This window comes from Cetorhinus maximus, chromosome 5 (genome assembly GCF_964194155.1).
Source record: "Cetorhinus maximus chromosome 5, sCetMax3.hap1.1, whole genome shotgun sequence".
In the NCBI taxonomy this organism is placed as follows: domain Eukaryota; kingdom Metazoa; phylum Chordata; class Chondrichthyes; order Lamniformes; family Cetorhinidae; genus Cetorhinus; species Cetorhinus maximus.
This window is the reverse complement of record NC_135883.1, coordinates 101338480-101363358: the sequence shown is the minus strand read 5'-3', so window position 1 is coordinate 101363358 and position 24879 is coordinate 101338480. Positions and strand designations below refer to the sequence as shown.

The 24879-nt window shown below is 42.1% G+C and overlaps 1 protein-coding gene across 2 annotated transcripts in view; it reads left to right on the top strand.

The window, feature by feature from the left end:
• Positions 1-24879, top strand: part of bach2b (BACH transcriptional regulator 2b) — a 312106-nt gene that overhangs the window by 97216 nt on the left and 190011 nt on the right. The window contains exon 2 of one of the 2 annotated variants that reach the window (XM_078542270.1): positions 5482-5590. The exons of the other annotated variant lie outside the window; for it this stretch is intronic. Within the exon in view, the coding sequence (XP_078398396.1) occupies positions 5555-5590 (36 nt within the window). The 5' untranslated portion in view covers positions 5482-5554. The remainder of the gene's footprint in view (positions 1-5481; positions 5591-24879) is intronic. 2 annotated transcript variants of the gene reach the window in all.

Genomic DNA, 24879 nt, shown 5'->3' with positions numbered 1-24879 from the left:
TTAAGGACATTTCTTAACTCGAAGAGTGATAAATGTGAAATCTGCCAGGTGTGGAGTTAAAGATAATGGGGCAGTTGGGGATTTGGATTCGAGTCTGGGTGAATTATGGTTGTCGAAAGATAAGCGTCAGTCTGTTGAAGAGCCTTTTCTCACATTTGGCTTTTCCTTATGTTGTGAACAATTTAAATTTACAAAATAGTTCACTGATCTTTTTTGTCATGGGGTGGGCAAAAGTCTGAAAAATGCTTCTGCATGATGAACTGTAATAATCTTTATTTATTTTAGACATATGGCATTGAGAGCTTGACTGCTGCATTTAACTCTTCAGATCAGCCATCGCCCAAATGTACCTGGGAGTTTCTACAGCCTTATAGAGCCAAAATTTTTGTTTTGTTTCTCTTGTTGCCCTGCACTGTCTGCTGCAAATTCATTAGATAAGATGTAGTGTGTCATATCTGAAGAAAGCTCTATTTGTATGTGCTTACTGGTAATAAGGTATAAAATGCTTCTGTAGTTCTGTTCTGAGGGTCTTTTAGCTAAAATGCATCAAGCTCAAATCAAAGTTCAAGTGTGTTGTTCCCTTTTTGGCAATAAAAGCCCTCGATTGTTTTACATCACAGGCTTAGTGTCGATTAACTGCTGGTAACGATGGGACTTTTTTAATCAAAAGTTCCCTACATACAAAGGTCAAGAAAGGAAGTTGGAGACTTTTCATTAAATAAAGTTAAGAGTGATGCTTTATTTTGATAATGTGAGCAAAATAGCTGTGTCAATAGGACCCTGATGGTAAATTAAATATTCTAGTTATGCAAGTCTTGCCCTAAAATAAATCATACCCTCAACATATTTACCTATCTACCTTTCATTTATTCATCAATCTTTATACTATTTGGTCTTTTATGACAGTGAACATGGGAAGACAACATCAAATGTGGTCTGAAGGAGAAGCTGGGTTATAGAGTGTGCACAGTTGGACCAGGCATTTATAAGTAATTCAGTCCCCATTTTAAAGACTCACCACACTTTGGGGGGCAACAAGTTGGGGGGTGGCTATGGTGGGATAGGGAAGTATAACTAAAGAAAAGAAGTCTTTCGTTATCCTTATGGTTTCCTTTGGCTTTAAGGAGTTGCTGGGGGTTTCCAGACATCTGACAACCCCCAGGAATACTCCTCCAGCAGTAGAAAATGGCCTTTAATTGACTCAGGATTGCCTTGCAAGCAATTGACCAAGATATAACTATACATTAGTTAGACTTGGTAGCATTAAAGTGACCTAATTATGCACTTTAGTAAGAGAAAGGTACGTTGCTCTTGGTTTTTATAAAACAGCGTGCTCTCTAACTTACTCCGAGCCACACCACCAGAATTAAACCCATGAGGTATTATATGTAATTGGGGGAATGGGAGGGATACATTAAAGAAAAGAGGCAGAGACTGATTTACAGAAAAATTAAGATTCGGAGGTATAAGTGTCAACTTTCAAGATTAGTTTGGATATGTGGACCAGGGAAAAATCGATGAAAGTATATGGGAACAGGATGAGCAAATGTGGTTAGAAGTATTTGCTTGTGTGGAACTTAAATGCCAAAATGGACTGCTGGATGAATTGCCTTTTTGCATGCTGTACCTTCATGTATTTTTTCACCTATTTGGCGGTGCTAAGTGGTGGTGACTCTCACTTGGTACGCTGAGCTGGTGCTATAAAATGGTTTGTGATTCTTGAGAAGCTCACGGTTTTATCCTTTAAAACAGTCCTCAAAGTTCAAAATCCTGATTTCACATATATCCAAAACCTAAAATTATGTCATCCTGTCTGTTTGAGTAAACTGCTGCAATAATTAAAGTCATGGATTTGATAGATAATGCAAGGAACTGAGGTTCAGGCTATGAACTCATTGGGTAGAATTTTCTGGCTGCCGGGTGGGCAGGCCTGACTCAATTTCCGGTGGGCGGGGAGACGATCCCCGCCGGAGAAGCGGGCCCTGCCGCCGTTTTACATGGGTGGGCCAATTAAGGTCCGCCCAGTGTGAGGTCCGGCAGGAACCTGTGCGGGCGGGGGAGGAGGTGGGGTGGGGGGAGGGATTCCCCAAAAGCAAGGGTGCATCTCAGGGAGATCGCTTACACTTTTAAAAAGATTAAAAATAGAAAAGAAAATTCCCTAACATGTCCCCCTCATGTGACAATGTCACATGAGATGGGACATATTCGTAAATTACAGTAAAACTTTATTAAACTTTTTAGAACCCTGCATGAAACCTCACCCAGCCGGTGGATGAGGTTTCATGTTTTTTCTATTTCCGCCGGGGCTCCTGGCCTGCCCGACAACCTTAAGGTTGGACGGGCAGGTCCTTTAATTGTTTAAATGATCCTGTCAATAGCCTCAATTGGCCATTGACAGGTTGGTGGGAGCGCAGCTGATTTTGTTGTGCCCCCCCCCCCCACCTCCTGAAAATTTAAATGGGGCAGGATGGCGTCAGGGGTGCCGCCCGACGTAATCCTGCGTCGTTTTACGTGTCGGCGAGCGGGCCCCACCCCCTGCTCACCGATGGCAAAATTCTGCCCATTGGCACAATAACTGATTTGTAATACCAGCAGCACCGAGGATTTTAAACCGTATTATTTTAGTATGCTTAACTTTCCAGAATTGTTGCATTTCAGTGAGAAGGTTAAAATGCTGTGCAGTTAACAATTTTACGTTGGGGATTTATCTTCACCAAGACCGCTGGGCGAATTGCTCTGGTTTCTGTGTGTCTATATTGCTTTTAAAAAGAATGTAGTTATGATGTCATTGTATATAACGACTAGACACTTCCCTCCCCCCTCCATATTAAATGCAGGTAAACCTGTGCAGGCTCTGTATTTAGTCATGATAATGTCTTTCTTTGGTCACATTACAACCTCTCAATTTTAAGAGGGCTTTTGTTCTGCTGTGACTAACACTACAAGAATGATATAAGGACTAAAACATTGGTGTAGCTTGTTTATTTATAAACAGTGGCATGTGCTGTGTTGTGTTCAGCCCCTATTCATTGTCTGATTGTGTCTTTTGAGTTCATGTTCTTCCTGTTGCAGTTTTCCTCTTCATATTCTATGTGCTGTTAGAAAGGTTTCTTACCTATCTGAGTAATGAAGACAAAAAATGTTTAGAGTTTCATATTAGGTGAGATGAGGTTTGCTTTGGGAGCATAAGAATTGGAGGAATAATCATGCCAAGGTTTTATTGCTGCTATGGGAAGTACAGTTATTGCATATAGGAACCAGATGGTATCTTGAATCACCCGTATGGCCTGTGGAAAAGCTAAACATATGGCATTCGCTTCAAAGAGAAAGAAGTGCTTACAGATCTAGGATTGTCATCCTTACATCACGTTTCAGTGCTCCTTGGTTGGTGTCAAAAATTTGAATAGCTGTTGTGTCCCATAAGAAAATCGTCTGCTTGTTTTTGGTTGGAATGCATTAGGTGTGATTGCAAAAGTGTGTTTTATTTTGTTTGTTTTCCCCAATCCAAAAAGACTTTAGCGTTAGTTAAATGTCTTCTCCCTATAATTAGCACTGACTATTGTATTGTGGAGCTGTTCGACTTAATTAAGGTTCACGCAATCACACCGTCACCTTCCTGGTTGTAGTGAGATTGTTACCTCTGTGTCAGTAGCTGTACAAGTACAGCATGAGAGGTTGAATTTAGAGATCATTGCTTCTGAGCTGGAGCAGTGGCACGGCCTATTTAAGGAACTGCTGAGCTCATTCATCTGCTTTGCTCGGCCCGTTTCCTTTTATTTTTAGCCAAATCCATCAGGCCTGACAAGTGGGTAATTTGAGCCAGCAAAAGGGCTTTGCTTCAGGTCTCTTTACAAAGTAACTCTTCTCTTCCTTCCTGGGAAGGCACTGAACTTGGCCTGATCTACTCAAGATGGATCTGTTGAGTCATGTGAGATCATGTACACAAAAACATACTCAGGCAGCGTGAGGAGCGTAGAAAATCTACTCAACAGCAGTTAGACAGAGGAATGTAGCAGATTCATACTTGTATAAGGTAATGTCTAGTTTACAGCAGGGGTTGGGCTGAAGTAAAGGCTTGACTTGAAAACATCACTTGGGAGAACAAGATAGGGAGTAGGTAAACCAGAATAAGAGCAGAAAAAGGCATTTATTGAATATTTTAAAAGGCATCTTTAAAAATATAACCTGTTTTCATTGTGCATCCTTTGTACTGTTTCAATGAGCTGAATGACTGGAGTGGTGGGGGAGGAAATTTCTAGTTAGAGTGGTGATCACATTCTGTCATGTTGGCCGGATTTTCGCAACCAAAGTGGATAACTTAAGTCGGGAAATTTCCTGACTTGCAGACCCACTTCAATTTAAAGCATATGGTCACACAAAATTTTCACTCTGGGGGTGGTAGGTGTTTGGCTGGTGCATGCCTTAGTGCGGAATGAAGTTGGGTCCGCCGACCCCAGAAGCAGATCTTAGGTGGATAGAGGGGTGGGTGAGTGCCAATGCAGGCTTGTTAGAAGGCCCACCTTGGTTCTCTGGGATTTTGTCCCAGTTGTAGCCCTCACCCTCACACCAGCCCACTCCCCATGGCCCCTCACACCTTCCATGACAATTCATGTCCCTTCCATGTCCGGTCATGCAGTGTGCACTATGTACATAACCAATGAGCCATATAATAACAATGGCAATTGTGGAACTGCTGAGAAAAAAACACCCATTCAGAAATGTTCTTTGGGGAAAAAAAACTGCTGTTTCTACAATCCCATAAAAATGTCAATCAGTCAGACCATTAAAGTATCAATAACAGAGGCTTCAAACACTTCTCACTTGACACCTCTCAATCTTGTCCAAGTAAACATTGAGACATTTACAAAAGAGAATACAGAAAGAACAACTTATTATAATCACTTATTATAACCACTTAATGATGTAAATCAAGCTAAGTCAACAATTCACTTCATTTTTTTATACAAGTATGAACCCCTGCTGAGCAATGCTTTTTCTGGTCTGGGCTCTCAGCCAAGCATGCGTAATGAGCACAGGTGGAAACCCAGATCTGGATTTTTGCCTTGTATTCCCTACAGCTTTGAGCTTAATTTGTAACCCTTCATGTGGAACTTAAGGAAAAGCCTTTTAGAACTCTAACTACAAAGCATCCTAGAGTTTACAACTATTTGTTCTTTTGGCAGAATATTGCTTGTAACACAAGGGTAACGAAACAAGTAGGAAAATGTTACTTTAAAATGGGCAAAAGAGATTGAATGGAAACCACATGAGTAGTTTTGAAAGATATTCATTAATTCAAAGAATTAATTAAATGGCTGAATTGCTCGGGGAAGCTTTAGAAGTTGAATGAAAAGGTACTGATGGGAAGAAGAGTAAGAAAGACATCCTATGTTTTCCTCTATTTTGTAAGACTGTCCATCCAGACAGGCTAATGTAGTCTTCTCTCTAACTGATTTTAATTCTAGTATTCTCTTTGCACAGGATAAATTGGAAGTGGAGTCAATTTTATGCTGGAGTGAAGGCCCATTGGAGGTGGGGTAATGGACTGTTAAATATGCACTCAGAATGTAGTGACTATTCAGCCCTCGGGGTAGGTGATTCGTTTGTTTGGAAAACTATAATGAGATGTATTATTTGGGCTTTTAATGGCTTGCGATGCTCTTTTTTTCTATTCTGTTCATAATATAAAATTTAGCATTGCAGATTTACAGAAATATACATATTGTATGAACATCTATTTCTGAAAGCAGCAGAAAAAATATCACCCTTAAAAGATTTAAAATGCATTTCTGTGTTTGCATAAAGTAAAACCTGACCTGTAATTGATGGACAAATAATCTTCCTGAGGAGAATGTGGGATGAAGGGCATGTGAGGACATTAAAATCTGTTTACCAATACTGAACAGTAATGGACAATAAATAATTCAAATCAAAATGCATATTATATGTAAATATTAAAGATGTACTGAAAAATAATGTAAATCTGTTGCCTTGTGTTAGCCTAGAGCCATGATTTTCATGTTGGGACCAAGTTTTAACCCCTGTGCCCTGATTTACAGTTGAACCATAACGATATCCATAACAAGGTGCATACAAGTCCATAATGTCCCAGAGTAAAAGAAAACAATGTATGACTTCCTCCAAAGTAAATAAATGAGGAAATAAAATGGGGTTGATTGTCTGCAACATTTTTTTTCCTCCAGCCAAATTTCATCCTTCCTTCCTCCCTCTCTCCCTCCCTCCCTCCCTGTTGACTCCTTGCTGCGGTACAGTTTCACAGATGCTGATTGGCTTCCAGGATGCCAGCCATGTATAAGCCTTGACAGTAAGTGCTAGTTGGTTGTTTGCCCACCATATGTTATCACAGCAAAGTATGATCCTAACCTCACGCAGCTCAAGGGCCTGAATTTTTCCTGTGTCGGGTGGGCTCAGCGGGAGCGGGTGGTTGCGGAGCCGAGTTCCGCCCACTATCGGCTCCGCACCGCCATTTTACACAAGCGGGCCAGTTAAGGCCGGTCCAGCGTAATACGCGAGCGGTGGCACTGAGCGCTACCTGTGCGGGCAGGGGGAGGAGGGAGGAAGTGCGAAAGAGCGCTTCAACCTCACTGAGGCACAGAGCCTTATTGAAAAAAATAAACTAATTTAATAAAAATTTAATGAAACATGTCCCCTCCTGTGACTGTGTCACATGAGATGGGACATATTTTTATTTTTCAGAAAAACTTTTTATATATGTTCATAAAAGCTTTAGGAAACCTCATTCCACTCATGGATGAGGTTCCCTAAGAAATGTAAAGGTCGCTTGGCCTTTTTGCCTGCCCGTCAACCATAAGGTTGGACGGGCAGCGTAAACTTGACATTAATTACTTCGTTAACGGTCTTAATATAATAGGCCTATCAATTATCGGTGTGCGCGCAGTCGACTCCGGTGCGTGCCCACCGAACAAAACATCGCGAGACAGCACGATGACGGACGTTGGGACGTATGCCCAACGCCATCGCGCGTCTTTTTACGTGCTGGCGTGTTGGGCTTGCCCCCCCTCCCACGCTGACTGAAAAATTCTGGCCCAGGTGTGTGCTGTATAACAATTACAAACTGTGACCCCACTTTCTCTCTGTGATCCTGAGGACCGTGATGGATCCTCTTTACCACTTTACTGTTTGAGCTAAGCTAACTCCTCATGAATGGGGGATCAAATCTGAATTTTCCTGGTCTGTGTACCTTAGTTGCTCCCTGAATGAAGCTGTTGTACTAGTGGGGAAGCTTAGTACAAATTAAAGTATGCAGCTCAATTTGCTCGAAGGAATCTGTTATTGCCAGTATCATTTTAGCTGTGAGGTGTATCTTAGTTACCTAAAGCACATAGTACACTTCTGGTATATGTGTCAACCCATATTTTTCAAATACAGTGTTTTAAACAAGCAAGAGCTGAACACCGAGGGAAAGAAACTGTATTCCAAATTCAGAGTCTGCTTGGATTAGCTGGAAATGTACCTTCAAGATTAAGAGACTTTTCTTGAAAATCAGCCAGTAAAATGAACAAAAGGATGCAAGCTGTGATTTGCTGAATTGTGCTTCATTTGGTTTAAAATTAGAATCTGTTTATTGCTGTGCAGATATGATGACGTTCTGACAGGAATAAGTGATCTGACTTAATTGGTTCACTGACGTTGCAGACTCTTGGAATGTAATGGAGCAAATCGGGGAATGGAATAGAATGAACAAACTTAGTGAACTTGCATAGCAAACAGGACAAAGTCAGGTATTTCTTATCACAAAAAGCCAGCGAGTCATGTCTGATGAATGTTTGTGCTCATCTACTGTGATAACAAAATCAGCAGTGATTGTATCATGCTGCAGGAGGTCAACAGGAACATGTGCTATGGAAGATTTCATGATTTAAGCCCATGCAATATCTTAATATTCAGCATGAGAAGAAAGATGTAGGACGTGGCAGACCATTTTACAATCCTGAGCAACAGGGAAATTGGTTTAAGTAAAAGAGATTTCAAATATTTTCACCACATTGTCAAATTTTGAAAACATAGTGATCAATTAATATGTTGAGTATTATTGTGTGAAATAAGAACAACATAGAATAGTATCATATTAGCACTGGATACTCGAAGGTATCTGAGAGCAAAGGTAGACACATCACTGTCAATTTCTAGGCATTGCAGTGAAGCAATTAAAGTACCAGATGCATATAGCTAGAACACAATTCTACTAAGATTATGGTGCTTGGTATAATTATTGGAGAGTTCTACAATGCATTAGTCAGATTGCAGTTAAGCTACATTTATAGTTCATTCTTTGGGAACTCAACTGATGTAAGGATGGTGTTTCACATCTCCAGTGTACTCCGTAGTCTTCTGGGTTATACACTTAAGGACGCAAAGGTGATCTTATAAATAAGCACGGTTCTGTTCCTCAGGCTGCAAATATTAGAGAAGCACAGAGAAAAATAACAAGAATAATTTCTGTGTGCGGGGGAATGAGCTAAATGGAATGATTTTAAAAGCTCAATCTTCTAGAAAGGGAGGTTAAGGGGGATCCTCATTGAAATATATAAAATATCGGGTTATTTTGATAAGCTAATGCTTAATGTATTAATTGGAAATAAAGCAGATTAATAGAGTCAGAATAGATACAAAATAACAAATTTAGAACAGATACCAGAAGGAACCTTTTGATGGAAAGGATGATAATGATCTCATATTATCTCTTAGCTAAAGTAGCAGTCAAAATACAGTTGGATGTGAGGTTAGATTACCAGAGGGATAGGCTTCAATTTACTTAATGGCAATTTTTCATCCTTGACACTTCTTATCTTGTTTTCTTATTTTTTTATAAAGAAAATCCAGATGCAGAGGACTCAATATTTTATGAATGAAATTAATAGTGAAAGCCTGTTATGATTTATAAAGTTAGTATCTGCATTGATGAAAAGAGGCAGTTGCTGAATTACAACAACAATCCCAATAATGTCGACATTTTTGCCTGGTGGAGATGACCTGTGAACTCCCATGCCACTCCTTGGTAAGCCTGCTTGGCAGTGTGTCTAAGCAGTTCTGTATGGCACTCCTCTTCTTTCCTGATCCCAATCTGGTCCAGGTACCACCTCTCCAGATTATTAACTTCATTATGCCACCAAAACACTTGTAAATTGTCTAGATTTGAAGGTGATGGCAAAAGATACCTGTGCTGTTGAACTGCTCAAATAGTGACTTTAATATCTCTGGAATAGATGCAGTGCTATTTAATACATTGAGAATGGACTACATTCTTATTTCAACAAAACCTTTATTAGAAGCTTCTGGATAAGGACGTATGAGTTCCACATGTGCCTCCTGTAAAACAATGTGGGTCTTCTTATGCCCAGAGTACTATGCTGCGTGTATTTTGGAGATTTTGAGGGCCTCCACACTAGCAGCAGAGGTTTCTAAATGCGAGTTGGAAGTAACAGAAAGGGCCAACTTGTGAATTTGCTTCCATGGTATATACTTCTCCCTTTTAGTGAACACAAATCCTATTGATGAAGAATGTTGATGTGATTTTTTTTTTGGTTGGTTGAAATTCTTTTACATGCATTTTCTCTTTCTGCCCCACGCAGTACACTCTATCAAATTTTATCCCCTTTTGCTGATCGGAGGGGTTTAAAAAAAATCCCTCTAATTTTCTGCCCTCCTGAAGTTGCTGATTCACACTGAGGCGCAGTTATCTCATTGCTGTGAGGTGACATCAGTGATTTTGCAATTTACAAATCCTTAAAAGCACTCCACCCTGTTAAACCAGTGCAGAAATATTACCATACAGTAGCCATCAAAAGTAGGACAGGTGACTTCTAAAACTACATTTGTGTTCAGAGCTTTCCAACAACTCATCACCTCAATTATAAATCAGTTTAATAATGTCATTGAGCCACCCTGGTATAGTACAGTGGTACCTATTTGTGTTACAGTTTACTGTTGATCACTGCAGACTTCCAAGAGTTATTGTCACTGAGAAGTAATTTGCAGTGTACCTTGCATGATGGCTACATGTCAGTGAATCAAGACCAGGTTCTAAGTGGTTTCTTTTGATTTAATTTACCAGAGATAAAATATGCAACGTGAAACAGTTCCCCTCATTCCCTTGACTGCCAAGCACAGCAACTGAGAGATTAAGTATCATATTAAATACACTGTCTCCTGTGCAAAAATTGGGCAGATTCTTCCTGCGAGGGTTCTGCAGAGGCAGGCTTGAAGGTGGGACCGGACAAAATTTTTGAAATGAAGATATCAGATCAGTAGCTGCGATGCATTTCCCAGATGACTTAGCTGGAAGCGGGCCATCAGTGGCAGTGGTTACCTGCCTAGCAGCGACTAGTAGCCAATTTGACTAATTAAGTGCCCAATTGTGGGCAGATTGGGGACACTGCCTGGAGCTTGCCAGGAGCAGACGAGCCCCTCCTGCAAAGGCCCGGCAGGGGTCTGGAGGTGGCTTGGTGATGGCTGTTTGGGGGCCTGTGAGGTTTTTGTACAATCACCACCACCACCAGATCCCCCTCCTGCCAACCCACACTGAAGCTATGGCCATAGTTCATTTTTACAAGATGGAAACATCTTTAGAGGGTGCCTCCTGGTCATGGTCCCCCTGCTACAGTGGCAATGCCTACCTCTCCTTGGGCCTGCAGCCTCAGATAATCTGCCCACTGACCTTAATTGACCCGAATCTCATGGTCACCGGCAAATGAATGCTGATCACTATTCACTACAATTACAGCTGCCCACAGACATTTTAAAGAATTTTGTGTGGGAGTCTGATACAATACGCTGTCCTCTCCAGGAGACCCAGGGCCTATTTGAACTGGGCAAGCAATGGCATGTCTCCAAAATCAATCAGATTAAAGGATCATTACTGAAAAATGTGGAGTCCAAACCAAGGAAGTGTAAAATAGTTCAATATAAATTCATAGGAAAATCGAAACAAGAGATTTTCCAGGGCCTCGGGGGGCTGAGAGGTGTGGGGGTGGGGAGAGGTGGTGGGGTGGTGCCGCCAAAATATTGGTTGGGAGTGCTGGGGGTCCTATGTCCGTTAGCTTCCCACTGCCAGTTTACAGTTTACCAGCATTTTGCCAGTGGCAGCAAAAGTGACAGATGACCCCTCTCCCTCACAATTGAGGCCCTTAAGTGACCAATTAAGGGTCTCTTCCCACTACCACTGGTATTTTACCACTGGGGCCTTTGCCACATAGGGAGACCACCAGGTTAACCCTGGTGGCCTCTGAACAGGATTGGAGAGTGCCCTCCTGATCAGGTACCCTGTGGCCCATGGATGGTCCCCTGGAGGCAAGGGTTGCCTCTGCAGATACAGCCGCCCTGCCGGCACCAACCATCCAGGTCCCCCCTGTACCAACATCCCCCAATCGCATCCTGCTTGACTGACCGACCCCAACCACGTTCACTGAGTTCAGGGTGGTGTCTATGATGCGGATCCAAGCTGGTTGAAGTCCCAGCAGGGACTGAGGAGCTGCTGGCTTTCCAGTTGGCTGGCAGCTCTTGAAGGCAGGATACCATACTTTAAAGGGATGGAAACCCTAATGTCGCACAGCTAATTGCATAATGCACATAAGACCCTGTAGGGGCTCCCAGAACCAGCCAATGTGGAGTTTCCCTAGACTTTCTATCAGATGGATGAGGCCCCCCACCCCACCTTGCAAATCCTAGCCAAAAAGACGGAAAGAAAGATGGGATTAAGAGAGTGAGATAAAAGAGATAAAAAGGAAAGATAGAAACAAAATAAGTTTTTCTAAAGTTTCTAACAATAATATCTGAAACAATGAGATTCCACATTAGTAAAAGTAAATTATTCTGTGCCAGCTAAATTGTTTGGCAGTAATTGGCAGTAATCTCATGCTATTAAAAATTAAATTGCATTTGAATGGATAAGTCCTAACTCTTTCTGGTATATTTATCGGGTATGTAGTGGGTTAGAACCACAACTTAATGCCTTTCATGAGTTTGAATGCTGAATCTCTTGGAAAGGTGCGGGTGTAGTTAAGCATGTGAATGATTTGGTCAGCAAAATCATAATTTCCACGTTTAACTGCGCAAATTTGGATGCTCAAAGCTGCTGTCCAATTTACAGCTTAATAATGGTGAGTGCTCATACCCTCAGCAATATTCCTACCTCAAAATCCGACCTTTGTTTATTTTTGAGCATATTTCTTCTGTCATAACACAAGGTGTATGCATTAAAGCTGTTTTTTTTGTCAAAGTCCTGTAGAACACTGATTATTTACTTTGCTGTTTGTTAATGCTGGGGAAGGGAGTATCTCAGTCTCACAGTTTTCTCAAAATTGAAGATACTGTGAATTAGATGCAGCTTGGACGGGGAAGGTCCCTTATGAATATCATTTTCAGAGAGCTTCAGTTTGTAATTTCCATCACTTGCTGCAAACCATTATAAATATGCCTACAAAATGCACCTTCTTGCTGCTCCCACCTAAGAATCCCTTGGAGCTGAAATTGACCACTTGTCTCATAAACTTGTTGAGGGTACATGAACCCAATGTTTTTTTTTATTCATTCACGGGATGTGGGCTTCGCTGGCTGGGCCAGCATTCTATTGCTCATCCTTAGTTGACTTTGAAAAGGTGGTGGTGAGCTGTCTTCTTGAACCGCTGCAGTCCATGTGGTGTAGGTACACCCACAGTGCTGTTAGGAAGGGTGTTCCAGGATTTTGACCCAGCGGCAGTGAAGGAATGGCGACATATTTCCAAATCAGGATGGTGAGTGACTTGGAGGGGAACTTCCAGGTGATGGTTTTCCCATGTATCTGCTGCCCTTGCCCTTCTAGATGGTAGTGGTCATTAGTTTGGAAGGTGCTGTCTAAGTAGCCTTGGTGAATTCCTGCAGTGCATCTTGTAGATAGTACACACTGCTGCTACTGTGTATTGGTGGTGGAAGGAGTGAATGTTTGTGGATGTAGTGCCAATCAAGCGGGCTGCTTTGTCCTGGGTGGTGTCAAGCTTCTTGAGTGTTGTGGGAGCTGCATTCATCCAGGCAAGTGGTGAGTATTCCATCACACTTCTGATTTGTGCCTTGTAGATAGTGGACAGGCTTTGGGGAGTCAGGAAGTGAGTTACTCACTGCATGATTCCTAGCCTCTGACCTACTCTTGTAGCCACAGAATTTATATGGCTAGTCCAGTTCAGTTTCTGGTTAATGGTAATACCCAGGATGTTGATAGTGGAGGATTCGATGATAGTAATGCCATTGAATGTAAAGTGGCAATAGTTAGATTCTCTCTTGTTGGAGATGGTCGTTGCCTGGCACTTGTGTGGTGCAAATTTTGCTTACCACTTGTCAGCCCAAGCCTGGATATTGTCCAGGTCCTGCCTCATTTGGACATGGACATGCTTCAGTATCTGAGGAGTCACAAATGGTGCTGAACATTGCACAATTATCAGTAACCAAACCCACTTGTGACCTTATGATGGAAGCAAGGTCATTGATGAAGCAGCTGAAGTTGGTTGAGCTGTGGTCACTACCCTGAGGAACTCCTGCAGTGATGTCCTGGAGCTGAGATCTCTGACCTCCAACAACCCCAACCATCTTCCTTTGTGCTAAGTATGACTTCAACCAGCGGAGAGTTTTCCCGATTCCCATTGACTCCAGTTTTGCTAGGGCTCCTTGATGTTACACTCGGTCAAATGTGGCCTTGATGTCAAGGGCAGTCATTCTCACCTCACCTCAGGAGTTCAGCTCTTTTGACCATGTTTGAACCAAGGCTGCAATGAGGTCAAGAGCTGAGTGGCCCTGGCGGAACTCAAACTGGGCATCAATGAGCAGGTTATTGCTAAGCAGAAATTGCTAAATTTGATGGCACTGTTGATGATTCCTTCCATTACTTTACTGATGATCGAGAATAGACTGATGGGGCGGTAATTGGCCAGGTTAGATTTGTCCTGTTGTTTGTGTGTAGGACGCACTTGGGCAATTTTCCGCATAGCCGGGTAGATGACAGTGTTGTAGCTGTACTGGAACAGCTTGGCTAGGGACGTGGCAAGTTCTGGAGCACAAGCCTTCAGTACTATTGCCGGAATATTGTCAGGGCACACAGCCTTTGCACTATCCAGTGCTTTCGCATGGTGTCTTCGCATTGTGTAGTCCTGCTATGGAACCTTACATGCTGGGATCATAAATTAGGAAACTATTGATTTTCTTCCCATGATCTTCCATCCATTAATTTAGCATGTGGAGCATATACTTGGTCCTTTAATTGGCCCTTAAATCTTAAGATTGGCATCTTAAATTTGTTTGTAGCAGAAAAGAAAGTTCTACTTCTCAATAAATGAACCAATGGCATCACTGAATTATCATTTTCTGAAATAGAACCAGTACTAATTTACTCCTGACCTACCTGACTATATAATTGTATAAATAACATATCAAATACACAAAGAAATGAAACAAACACCCCTGAAGTAATTTAGTCTACTTGCTTGTATGACATTCCACTTTCTTGTCTTACTGTTATTTTCCAGAGGCCCACCTGTGTCTCAAGGGGAGTTTTCTCTCTTTGCCTGGGGCTTACTTGGGCTTTGGCACTCATTTCTTCATCGTACAATTGACCCATTTGTGCATGCATGGCAAAGGCTCTGTTCTCCATTCGACAGTTGGCAGAACCTTGCAAGTTTTTGTTTTCTTTCAGTAATTTTTTACTTTGCTCTTTGTTGTAGTCCTTTAATCCACTTTCGTTTCATTTCTTCTGTACAGCTTTTGCTGCAGCTTTTCAAATTTGCCTTGATTGAGCTAAAGAGAAATTTGGGCTCTTCAATCTTGAAAAGAAGAAACTGCAAAAAGGACTTTGTAACAGTATAGAAGGTATTAAACAAAGAAATTCAGATCAATCTAAGCTCTACCTGATATTGGGATAAGGGGACACATGTTTAAACTAGTGAATGACACTACTAGGACCAACATTAGGAGATCCTTTAGGAAAGGAGGGATTAGCACTTGAGAAGGATTTTTGAGGGTACCCAAAGTAAAAAACATGTAACCGGCAATTGAATGCATTAATAGAGGTTGGGGATTTGTAGGTTTTTTCCAGTTGTATAAGCTATGATAAGCTGAAAGGCCTACTTCATTTGAACCTATCTTGTGAAATGTACTGTTCTCACCAAGTACATGAATGCTTCAGACCCTGATTGATGAATTACTGACAATCCAATTTCTGGAGAAAAAGAAGCCTGTTTTGTTGTTTTCTCGTCTTACTCACACTGACCATTCTACATTTATAACTTCAAAACTGGCTGGCCTATTTTTTGGTGAAGAAATAAGCAAAGTTTCAAAATGATCAATTGTGTTTTAGCTTCTACTGTTCAATTTTGCCTAAGGCCACTTTTTTATCTATCATGGGGTGTAAGCATCATTAGCAAGGCCAGTATTTGTTGCCCTTCCCTAATTGCCCTTGAGAAGATGGTGGTGAACTGCGTTCTTGAACCGCTGTAGTCCATCTGGTGTAACAGCCACAGTGCTGTTCGGAAGGGTGTTCCAGGATTTCGACCCAGTGACAGTGAAGGAACGGCGATGTAGCTCCAAGAGAGGATGGTGTGTGGCTTGGAGGAGAACTTGTCCTGTGGTAGAGGTGGCAAGTTTGCATCTGATAATGCTGCACCCCATATAGTGAACTCAAGTATCAGTCTAGATCGTGTGTTGAAGTCTGGAATGTGACTTGAGCCCACTATCTTCTGATTCAGATGGAAGAGTGCTATCAACTGAGTCAAGCTGATGCCATAATTATAAAAGTATTTTAGCAGTTAACATAGCAAACCACAAAATGTCAGCATTTCTATAGGATCAGTAATCCAAAGGTCTGGACTAATAATCCAAAGAATGAGTGCTCAAATTCCACCATTAAACCTTGTGAATTTGAACTCTTTTTTTAAAAAGCCTGGCAATAAAAAGATGACCTTCATCTTTTGATCAATATGATGACCTTGATAGAATTGGATTGTCACAAATGCCTACTGGTTTACTAATATCCTTTGAGAAAAGAAACTGCTAATCTTACCAGGCCTGTTCTGTATGCGACTCCTGTCCCTTACCAATAGGATTGACTCTCGTGAATATGTAAGTGAGACACATCAGAAAGCAACATCTTTTCCTAGTTCACAAGTACAGCTGACTATCCAACATGAAGCAAAATTGTTTTAGAGATCAATATTATCAACTCTGGTTGAGTAAATAAAGAAGTGATGCCCTTTTGTTATACTGTAATAAAGTATTAAAATTAAAGTATACTTGCTCACTGATGCTGAGTTTGGGTTCTGCCAAGGCCACTCAGCTCCTGACCTCATTACAGCCTTGGCCAAACATGGACAAAAGAACTGACCTCAAGAGGTGAGGTGACGGTGCCCATGACATCAAGGCAGCATTTGACCAAGTGTGGCATCAAGGAACCCTAGAAAATTGAAGTCAATGGGAATCAGAGGGAAAACTCTCCACTGGTTGGAATCATACCTAGCACAAAGAAAGATGGTTGTAGTTGTTGAAGTCTAATCATCTCAGCCCCAGGACATCACTGCTGGAGTTTCTCAGGGTATGGTCCTAGGCCCAACCATCTTCAGCTGCTTCATCAATGACCTTCCCTTTATCATAAGGTCAGAAATGAGCATGTTTACTGATGATTGTGCACTGTTTAGTGTCATTTGCGACTCCTCAGATACTGAAATTGTCCATGTCCATATGCAGCAAGACTTGGACAACATTCAAGCTTGCAGAAAGTAACATTTGTGCCACACAAGTGCCAGGTCATGAGCATCTCCAACAAGAGAGAATCCAACCATTTCCCTATGACAATCAACTGCATTACCATAGCTGACCCTGCCACCATCAACATCCCGGGGGTTACCATGGTCCAGAAGCTTAATTGGACCACCCATATGAATACTGTGGCCTCAAGAGCAGGTCAGAGACTGGGAATTCAGCAAAGAGTAACTAATGTTCTGACTCCCCAAAGCCTGTTCACCATCTGCAAGATATGAGCCAAGAGTGTGATGGAATACTCTCCACTTGCCTGGATGAGTGCAGGCCAACAACATTCAAGAAGCTCGACACCATCCAGGTCATTGCCATCCGGTTGATTGGTGCCCTATGCACCAACTTAACCATCCATTCCCTCCACCACAAGACAGTACCATATACAAGATGCATTGCAGCAACTCGCCATGTCTCCTTCAACATTACCTTACTGTCTGTGATGAGAGTGTTTTGTATGTCGTGGAGGGTGGCGGTCGTTTTCTTACCCTAAGAGTAGTTGTCCCAAATTAAATACATCCAGCAGCAAGAGTTTTAAAATAAAGAAGGTTATTTATTATCCCACAGTTGCCCCGGAGGTTTACAAAAATGTGACGTCTCTCTCACACGACTCGCACACACTATCACTCACCCAAGGACTAGATACAGATGAAGAAAAAAATATGATTATAATGTATAATTGTATTAGACTCCCATTCATGGCAGGCCTGTAGTTCCTGAAGTGAGTTGATGCTTTTCATTGAGGTGAGGGCCTTGTAAGCAGAGAGTTCTCAGTAAGCTGTGAGGCTTCTTGTAATTGAATTTCCAGGAGGTTGGTTCACGGGTGAACTTGAATTTGGAGCAGGTTGGGGAGAGTTCTTCTCCCACTTTCAAGGTATTGCTGTTTATTACCTTGGCTGCTTAGTTGATAGCAGCTGGTTCGATGGCTTTCTGATGGTCACCCTGTCTCTGCAGAGCTGATTCTTGCTGTTTCAAAAGCAAGCAACAAACATGCCTGCCCCACCCATGTGACCCTGCTACAAGGCCAAAGTTCTTTTCCAAATAAGGTAGGCGGTCAGGTCGATAAACATCTTGTGTTGTTATTTGACATTTTGAAATATGCCCAGTTTGGGTTTCGATGAGGGACTATCATAAAACAATTATCCAGCCTTTAGGTGAGAAGCTAAACTAAGGCCTGGTCTTCAAGCTCAGATCAACATAAAACATTTAAAGATATTATTTGAAGACGAGCAGAGCATTCTTCTAATATAGTCTCAGAAAATGTGTACCATCTACAAGATGCACTGCAGGAATTCACCAAGGCTACTTAGACGGCACCTTCCAAACCCACGACCATTACCGTCTAGAAAGACAAGGGCATCAGAGACCACCTGCAAGATCCCCTCCAAGTCACTCACCATCCTGAGTTGGAAATATATCACCGTTCCTTCACTGTCGCTGGTCAAAATCCTGGAACGCCCTTCCTAACAGCACTGTGGGTGTACCTATACCACATGGTCTGCACCAGTTCAAGAAGGCAGCTCACCACCACCTTCTCAAGGGCATCTAGGGATGGGCAATAAATGATGGCCCAGCCAGTGAAGCCATCATCTCGTGAATGAATAAATGAGAAAGAAATGCTGGAAACACTCAATACATCAGGCAGTATCCATGAAGAGATAAACAGAGCTAACGGCCGGGATTTTCTGGCCCCGTCGTGGGCGGGACCCGCCGCAGGTGAGGCAACACCCCAGCCAGAAGTCCATTGATTTGAGGCGGGACCAGAAGATCGCGGTGGCGGGCGGGTGTGGAAAATCCCGCCCAACCTTTCAGGTAGCTAATCTGAATGTGTTCTGATGAAGGATTTCCAGCATTTGATTCACAGTATTTTGGTTTTGTTGTAGGCAGTTCTTCTGGTGCCTTGATTGACATTCTTCCCTAAGCCAGTAATAGATTATTGGGTTATTCATCTCATTCGCTGTAAGCAAATTGGCTGCCATGTTTGTCTACATTATCAACAAGTGACAATATGTCAAATGTAATCCGTTGGCAATGCAGTGCTGGAGGATGTGATATGGTGCTACAGGATTCAATTCTTTGCTTTAAAATCTACTCTTTACATATAAGTGAAGAACATCTTAGATAAATACACTAACTTGCAAGATTTTAAATTGTTTTCCTTCAAGATGTATGTTTGCAACCAAACATGACGAAAATAATCTTGAACAAATTAATTTCATGTAACAGAAGTTTAATGGTTAGTTTAGTTAACACCACGAGGAGAGGCAACGACTATCTCCATTATAATGCTTATAGATGTAGGCTGGGATTTTCTGTGTCTGGTGTGTTCGGTGGCATGAGCGGACTATATGGCGAGAAGGCCAAAAATTGGTTTCACGACGCTGTGCAACCAGTTCGTGATCGTCTGCTCTGCCCACCTAATGGTGGGCTACGTTCCCCACCATCAGACATTGGGAACCTCATTGTAATACGTCAGCATATCATCATAAGGCCAGCCCGCCGGGCTCATCCCCTCCCCCTGCTGGATTATCCGCCCATGTTGGCGGGAAAACATGCCAATGTGTTTCACAACCGCACATATAAGGTGAGCACTTGGCGGGCTGCACTTCACTCGGGACTTCAAGGTTTGTTTGCCTATCTTGCTTTGGTCATCAGTGCCAGGCTTCACAGACAGCACCACTTCACTTTTAGGGGGGCTCACGGGTAGGTCTCTACCTACCAGATCAGCCATACGTGGCTGGCTTTTCAGCAACTGCAGGGCAAGGCCTTGGTTGGGGAAGGGGGAGAAGTGGCCTCAGGCAAGGGAAGAGGCTGCAGGACGAGAGCTGTACTGGGGAAGGAGGGTATCCCAGGGTGTTTGAGGGGGCACATGTTGATCTGTGCAAGTGGCCTCAAGATGGTGAGGGCTGAGGAGACAGTTTCCAGAGGAGATGAGGCCAGATGGACATGTGAGGGTATGTGTGTGAGAATGGGTGGTGATGTCCCTTGAGCTGGCAGTGAGTGACATGCCAGTGAATGTGTGAAAGGCTTAAGTGTGTGAGTTTAGAGTGATGAGATGGTTGACTTACCCTGGCTGCACGGATGAGATTATTCATCCTCTATCTGCATTGGATAGCCAACATCGTCTGTGCAACATATGCACTGATCACCACTGCCATCGCCTACCAAGCCGGAGTGGTAATGTAGCTGGCCCTCTTTTGGCCAGAGTGGGGGTAGAGAACATCACAGCGGGCCTCCACGGCAACAAAAGGTGCTTGAGGTCTGCAGTCATCTTGCCTTTCGGGGCCATGTCTTCTTTGCTGCAGTCCTGGGCTGGAAGCACTGAACGTGGCTGTACTTAAAATGTGGTGCCTGGTGTGATGAAGCGATGAGGTGACAGTGGGGCAGGCGAGTCGGAGCCCACCCGCCATCAAAATGGCATGTGTCCGGGAATGCATAATTAATGCGGCGGGATCGGGATGATACACCATGAAAAGCCGCCATTGCGGCTGGCGGGTAAAACGACATTTTACCCGCCCTCTATTGCACTTAGTGCAAACCTGGGACAATTCCACCTGTAATCTAAGGTTGGATTTGGCTGAGCACACTATGTTTACAGTTTAAAGTGGTATATAATCTTACATAAATAGTTACTCTGCATGGTTGACCAGTGGAACCAACTGACACATCACACAGTTATGCCAACATCTGTCAATCAGTGTTTTTTTTTTACCTTTGCCACTGAAGGAAGAGAAGAAGAATAGTCATATTGGACTCAAAACATTGATTCTGTTTCCCTCTCCACAGATGTTGCCAGACCTGCTGAGTTTTTCCAGCACTTCCTGTTTTTATTTCTGATCTCCAGCATCCGCAGTATTTTGCTTATATCTTAATAAGAAGGTTTCTTTTCTGAGCTTTGTAGTTATAGACCATCAATCAGCCAGGGAAAAATTCCTAAGGAAGAACTGTGTCATTGTACTAATGTTGAGGGAACACAGTGCCCTCTTCATTTAAATTGTTTTACTCAGTGATTGAGTTGAATGAGTGGAATGGGATTTCTTTATCAGGTCTGTAACTTAATGGAAAGCAGTTATTGATCTTTATTCAGATGGTGAATCCTTTTTTGAAAGAAAGCAAATATTAAAGCACATATATCTGGAATTCTCCTGATGGCGCAGCTGGTGAAGCAATTGAGGAGTTGAACAATGGTGACCAGCAAAGTCCCAGGTTTGTATCCAGGTCTCTGCTGAGATAGCTGATCTCAGCAAAGCAGTGACAAGTATTACAAATAGGCTCCAATGGCCCAGGGCTAGGAAAAGTGAAGCAAGTCAGGCTTCCCATTCCTGTTACTGACCCAGTGATGTAGAAGTTTGTGTGTGAGACCATCAGGTAAGGAAGGGGTTAGGCATGGCTTTGCCCTTCCAGTAGTCAAATAGCCCACTGAAACTCACTAACATTTTGCCTTAGTGTGAGTGATTTTAAAGATTTTAATAATTATTTCCAAATGCAACCAACTGAAAGTATCAACTTTATAGAGTAGCTCTGATGCAGTATAGTTCTGCAGCAGACAAATGGGTGTTTGGAGCAGTGGATCATGTCATATACAGTACTGCATTCAGAAAGGTGGCTATGAAGTCTAGCCTCATGAAAAGTAGGTCAGTGTCTGTGCACCTAGGCATAGGATGAGGCAGCAGTTTACGGCTTACTGGCTGTTAAGCAGCAGTAACTGTCATCAGGAAACTTGCTTTGTGTGTCTGAAACATTGGGTTCCTGTCTTACTTCTGTTTTTATAAGCATTTACAAACATACAGTTAGCTCGGTGGGAAGGCCCTCAGGACAGGGCTCTTGCACTGAGAAACCAGGCAGGGAAAAGTCTCTCCTTGTAAACATAAGCTACCTTTTTTTAAAAATAAAAAATAATCCATGTTAAATGCACTTCAGATTCAGCCACTTACCTAAAATGAAAAATTCTTCGTTGGGTATTGCCTACTTAAACAGCAAATATGTGTAGGCAGCTTTTAGAATGAGTCTATATCATGCAATAGCAGCTGTAATATTGTCAGATTACATGGGAGGCATGAGAGAACGTTGCAGGTGTCATGGGCAGAATTTGTGTTTTCTTACTGTCCATGATGAAAGTGTTTTATATGTCCGGGGGGGGGGGGTGGTGGGGGTCAGTTTTCTTACCCTCAGAGTAGTTGCCCCAAATTAAGTAAATCTAGCAGCAAGAGTTCTTAAATAAAGGTTATTTATTATCCCACACTTGCCCCGGAGGTTAAAAAAAAATGCGACATCTCCCTCACTCGACTCACACACACTATCACTCACACAAGGACGAGATACAGATGAAAAAAAAACAATTATAGTGTATAATTGTATTAGTCTCCCTTTCATGGCAGGCCTGTAGTTTCTTAGGTGAGTTGATACTTTTTGTTGACGTGAGGGCCATGTAAGCAGAGGGTTCTCAGTAAACTGTGAGTCTTCTTGTAATTGAATTTCCAGGAGGTTGGTTGTCAGGTGAACTTGAATTTGGAACAGGTTGGGGAGAGTCCTTCTCCCACTTTCAAGGTATTGCTGTTTATTACCTTGGCTGCTTAGCTGATAGCAGCTGGTTCAATGGCTTTCTGATGGTCACCCTGTCTCTACAGAACTGATTCTTGCTGTTTCAAAAGCAAGCAACAAACATGCCTGTCTCACCCATGTGACCCTGTTATAAGGCCAAAGATCTTTTCCAAATAAGGTAGGCGGTCAGGTCGATAAACATCTTGTGTTGCTATTTGACATTTTGAAATATGCCCAGTTTGTGTTCAGATAAGGGACTATCATAAAACAATGGGAGGACGATGGGGATCCCTTCACATTTGTCTAACATGCATTGAATTTCAATGTGTCTTTTTTTCCTGGTGTACTAGAAAGGCGAGTAGGCTAGAATGCCATAGCCCTTTTGTTGATGTTCCACATTGAATAAAGGGATGTGTGAATTTCCAAGATGGCAATTAATGTCTATAAGTAATTAGGTATTGGCTTGAGTTTCAGGACTGTCTGGAGCCAAAGGTCACATGATTGGCAGTAGCCATTTTAATGGTCTGTTTTTGTTCAGAATTTTAAGGTATTGTCTGAAACTTCATAATATACTGGAATATGACACAGGATTGTTTTAAAATCAAAATTTCTGTTTTGTTTACTAAGATGTGTAAAATTATTTAGAAGCCAAAAAGATTTTGTCTTTAAGCAATTCTGTAAGTTTAAACATCTTTACTATGATCTGTCATGAATGGAGGGGTTGTCTATTCATATCATTATTTTGATTGGTATATTGTTTTCTGAATACAAAACCCATTTTCTGTATTGTTGGATTCAACAAACTATTCCTTAAAGTATCCCTACTAATTCAGTTCATAAATGGTCTGCACACAGACTGTAAAGATGCTAAGTTCCAATCCCTGCTTTGTTAATTGAATTAAATTACCTTATTCTAGGGCTAATTACAATTGGCCTTAGTGTACCTGGGCTAGGGAAGGGAAAAAAAGCCACGATTTTGACTGCTTTTCACCATCTAAATGCTGTCACTGGAAAATGTGCATGTGTGAAATTTGGTGGAGGAAAGGATCATGATTCAGTTGTGGTTCTGGCCATAATTATTTGTCCGCAGATATTCACTATTCAGTCTTAGACATCAGTTACTAGATACTTCACTGATACTGCTGTTTATTGGTTATGGTACCAGATTAGTAACACAGATATTGAGAGTTTCAATCCTAGTTTTGAAATTCATTTCAATGAACCTGATCATTTGTGGGCTGGAATCAGGAAAAGTATTGTGAAAGCTGTTGGATTATTGTAAAAAGTCAACTACTTCATGAATGTCTTTCAGGGGAATGGATCCTACCACCCCTACCTAGTCCGGCCTGCACATGGTTGATTTTTCCATGGGCATGATTTCCAGGTCCGAACTTCCAATGCGTCACCCATTGGCTTAATTTTAGGGAAGGCTGCAATTAGTAGGCCACTTCTGTAGTTGCCACCCTATTAGAGATGGCTCACAGCACACAAGTATAGGAGGGCCATTTGGAGGGGCTGGCTAGCAGGCAGCCTGACTTAGAAAGGTGAGTGCTACTTTTGCAAATGGAGAGTGCGAGGGGAACCACAAAATGGAGGCATGCACATAATAGTGGAAACTCCATCCAATAGTAGGCAGAACCATCTTGAGGGAAGAGGGGCAATACCTTCAAATGATTGTATCTGTCTACTGATGTGCTGCATAGGACTTTGCTCCCTAAGACATCAGTCCCCAAAGTCAGATAATGGCACTCTGACCTCCTGCTGTGTTCTCGCCTCCTGTGAGGAGATGAGCTGCAGATACAAAGGGGGTCCTGGTTGCTTTGGACAAGCTGCCATCATATTATGAAAATGCAGGCTAAACTGGTCCCTCAATAGCGTTATGAGATAGCCTTTTGGAAAAGCTGAGTTATTTAAAAATCCCAAAGGGAAACTTTAAACAACTGTCATAACCTATATTTTCAAGTGGTATGTTTGAGATGCAACTCCAAATTCAGGAATCAGACCACCGGTTCTCGAGAGGTTTTATATTAAACTAAATGAAATATTTCATTAATTTACACAAGCTAAATACATATACATGGCTACAAATTACTACTATCATAACTTTTAACAAATTCTTAAACTTATCTCCATTAAGGCAACAGCAACCCATAAATTTTTAAGCAGACACCAGGCAAAGCATTTTCACCTTACAAATTCAAAATGAGGCTCCTTTCACTTTGGTTCCTGTGGAGTCACTTGGAGGCTTACAGCTGCTTTGATCTTACATTACCTCTGCTCTGCACACCCAAAAACTGCTGAAGTTAAACTTAGTACAGCTCATTGGATATAAATTCTCATTGTATCACTAGCCTCTCCTAACAATAAAACCCCTTTATAGTACCAATTTTATTAGTAGTATAAACATATTGCTTGGTCTCTGCTAGCTAGGTGCCAGATTTCACTCACCTTCTTGAATGCCCTATTCAAAAAAATGCAAATGCACTCTACCTCTCTTACACCTCAGAACTAGTACACATCAGACTAGCTGGC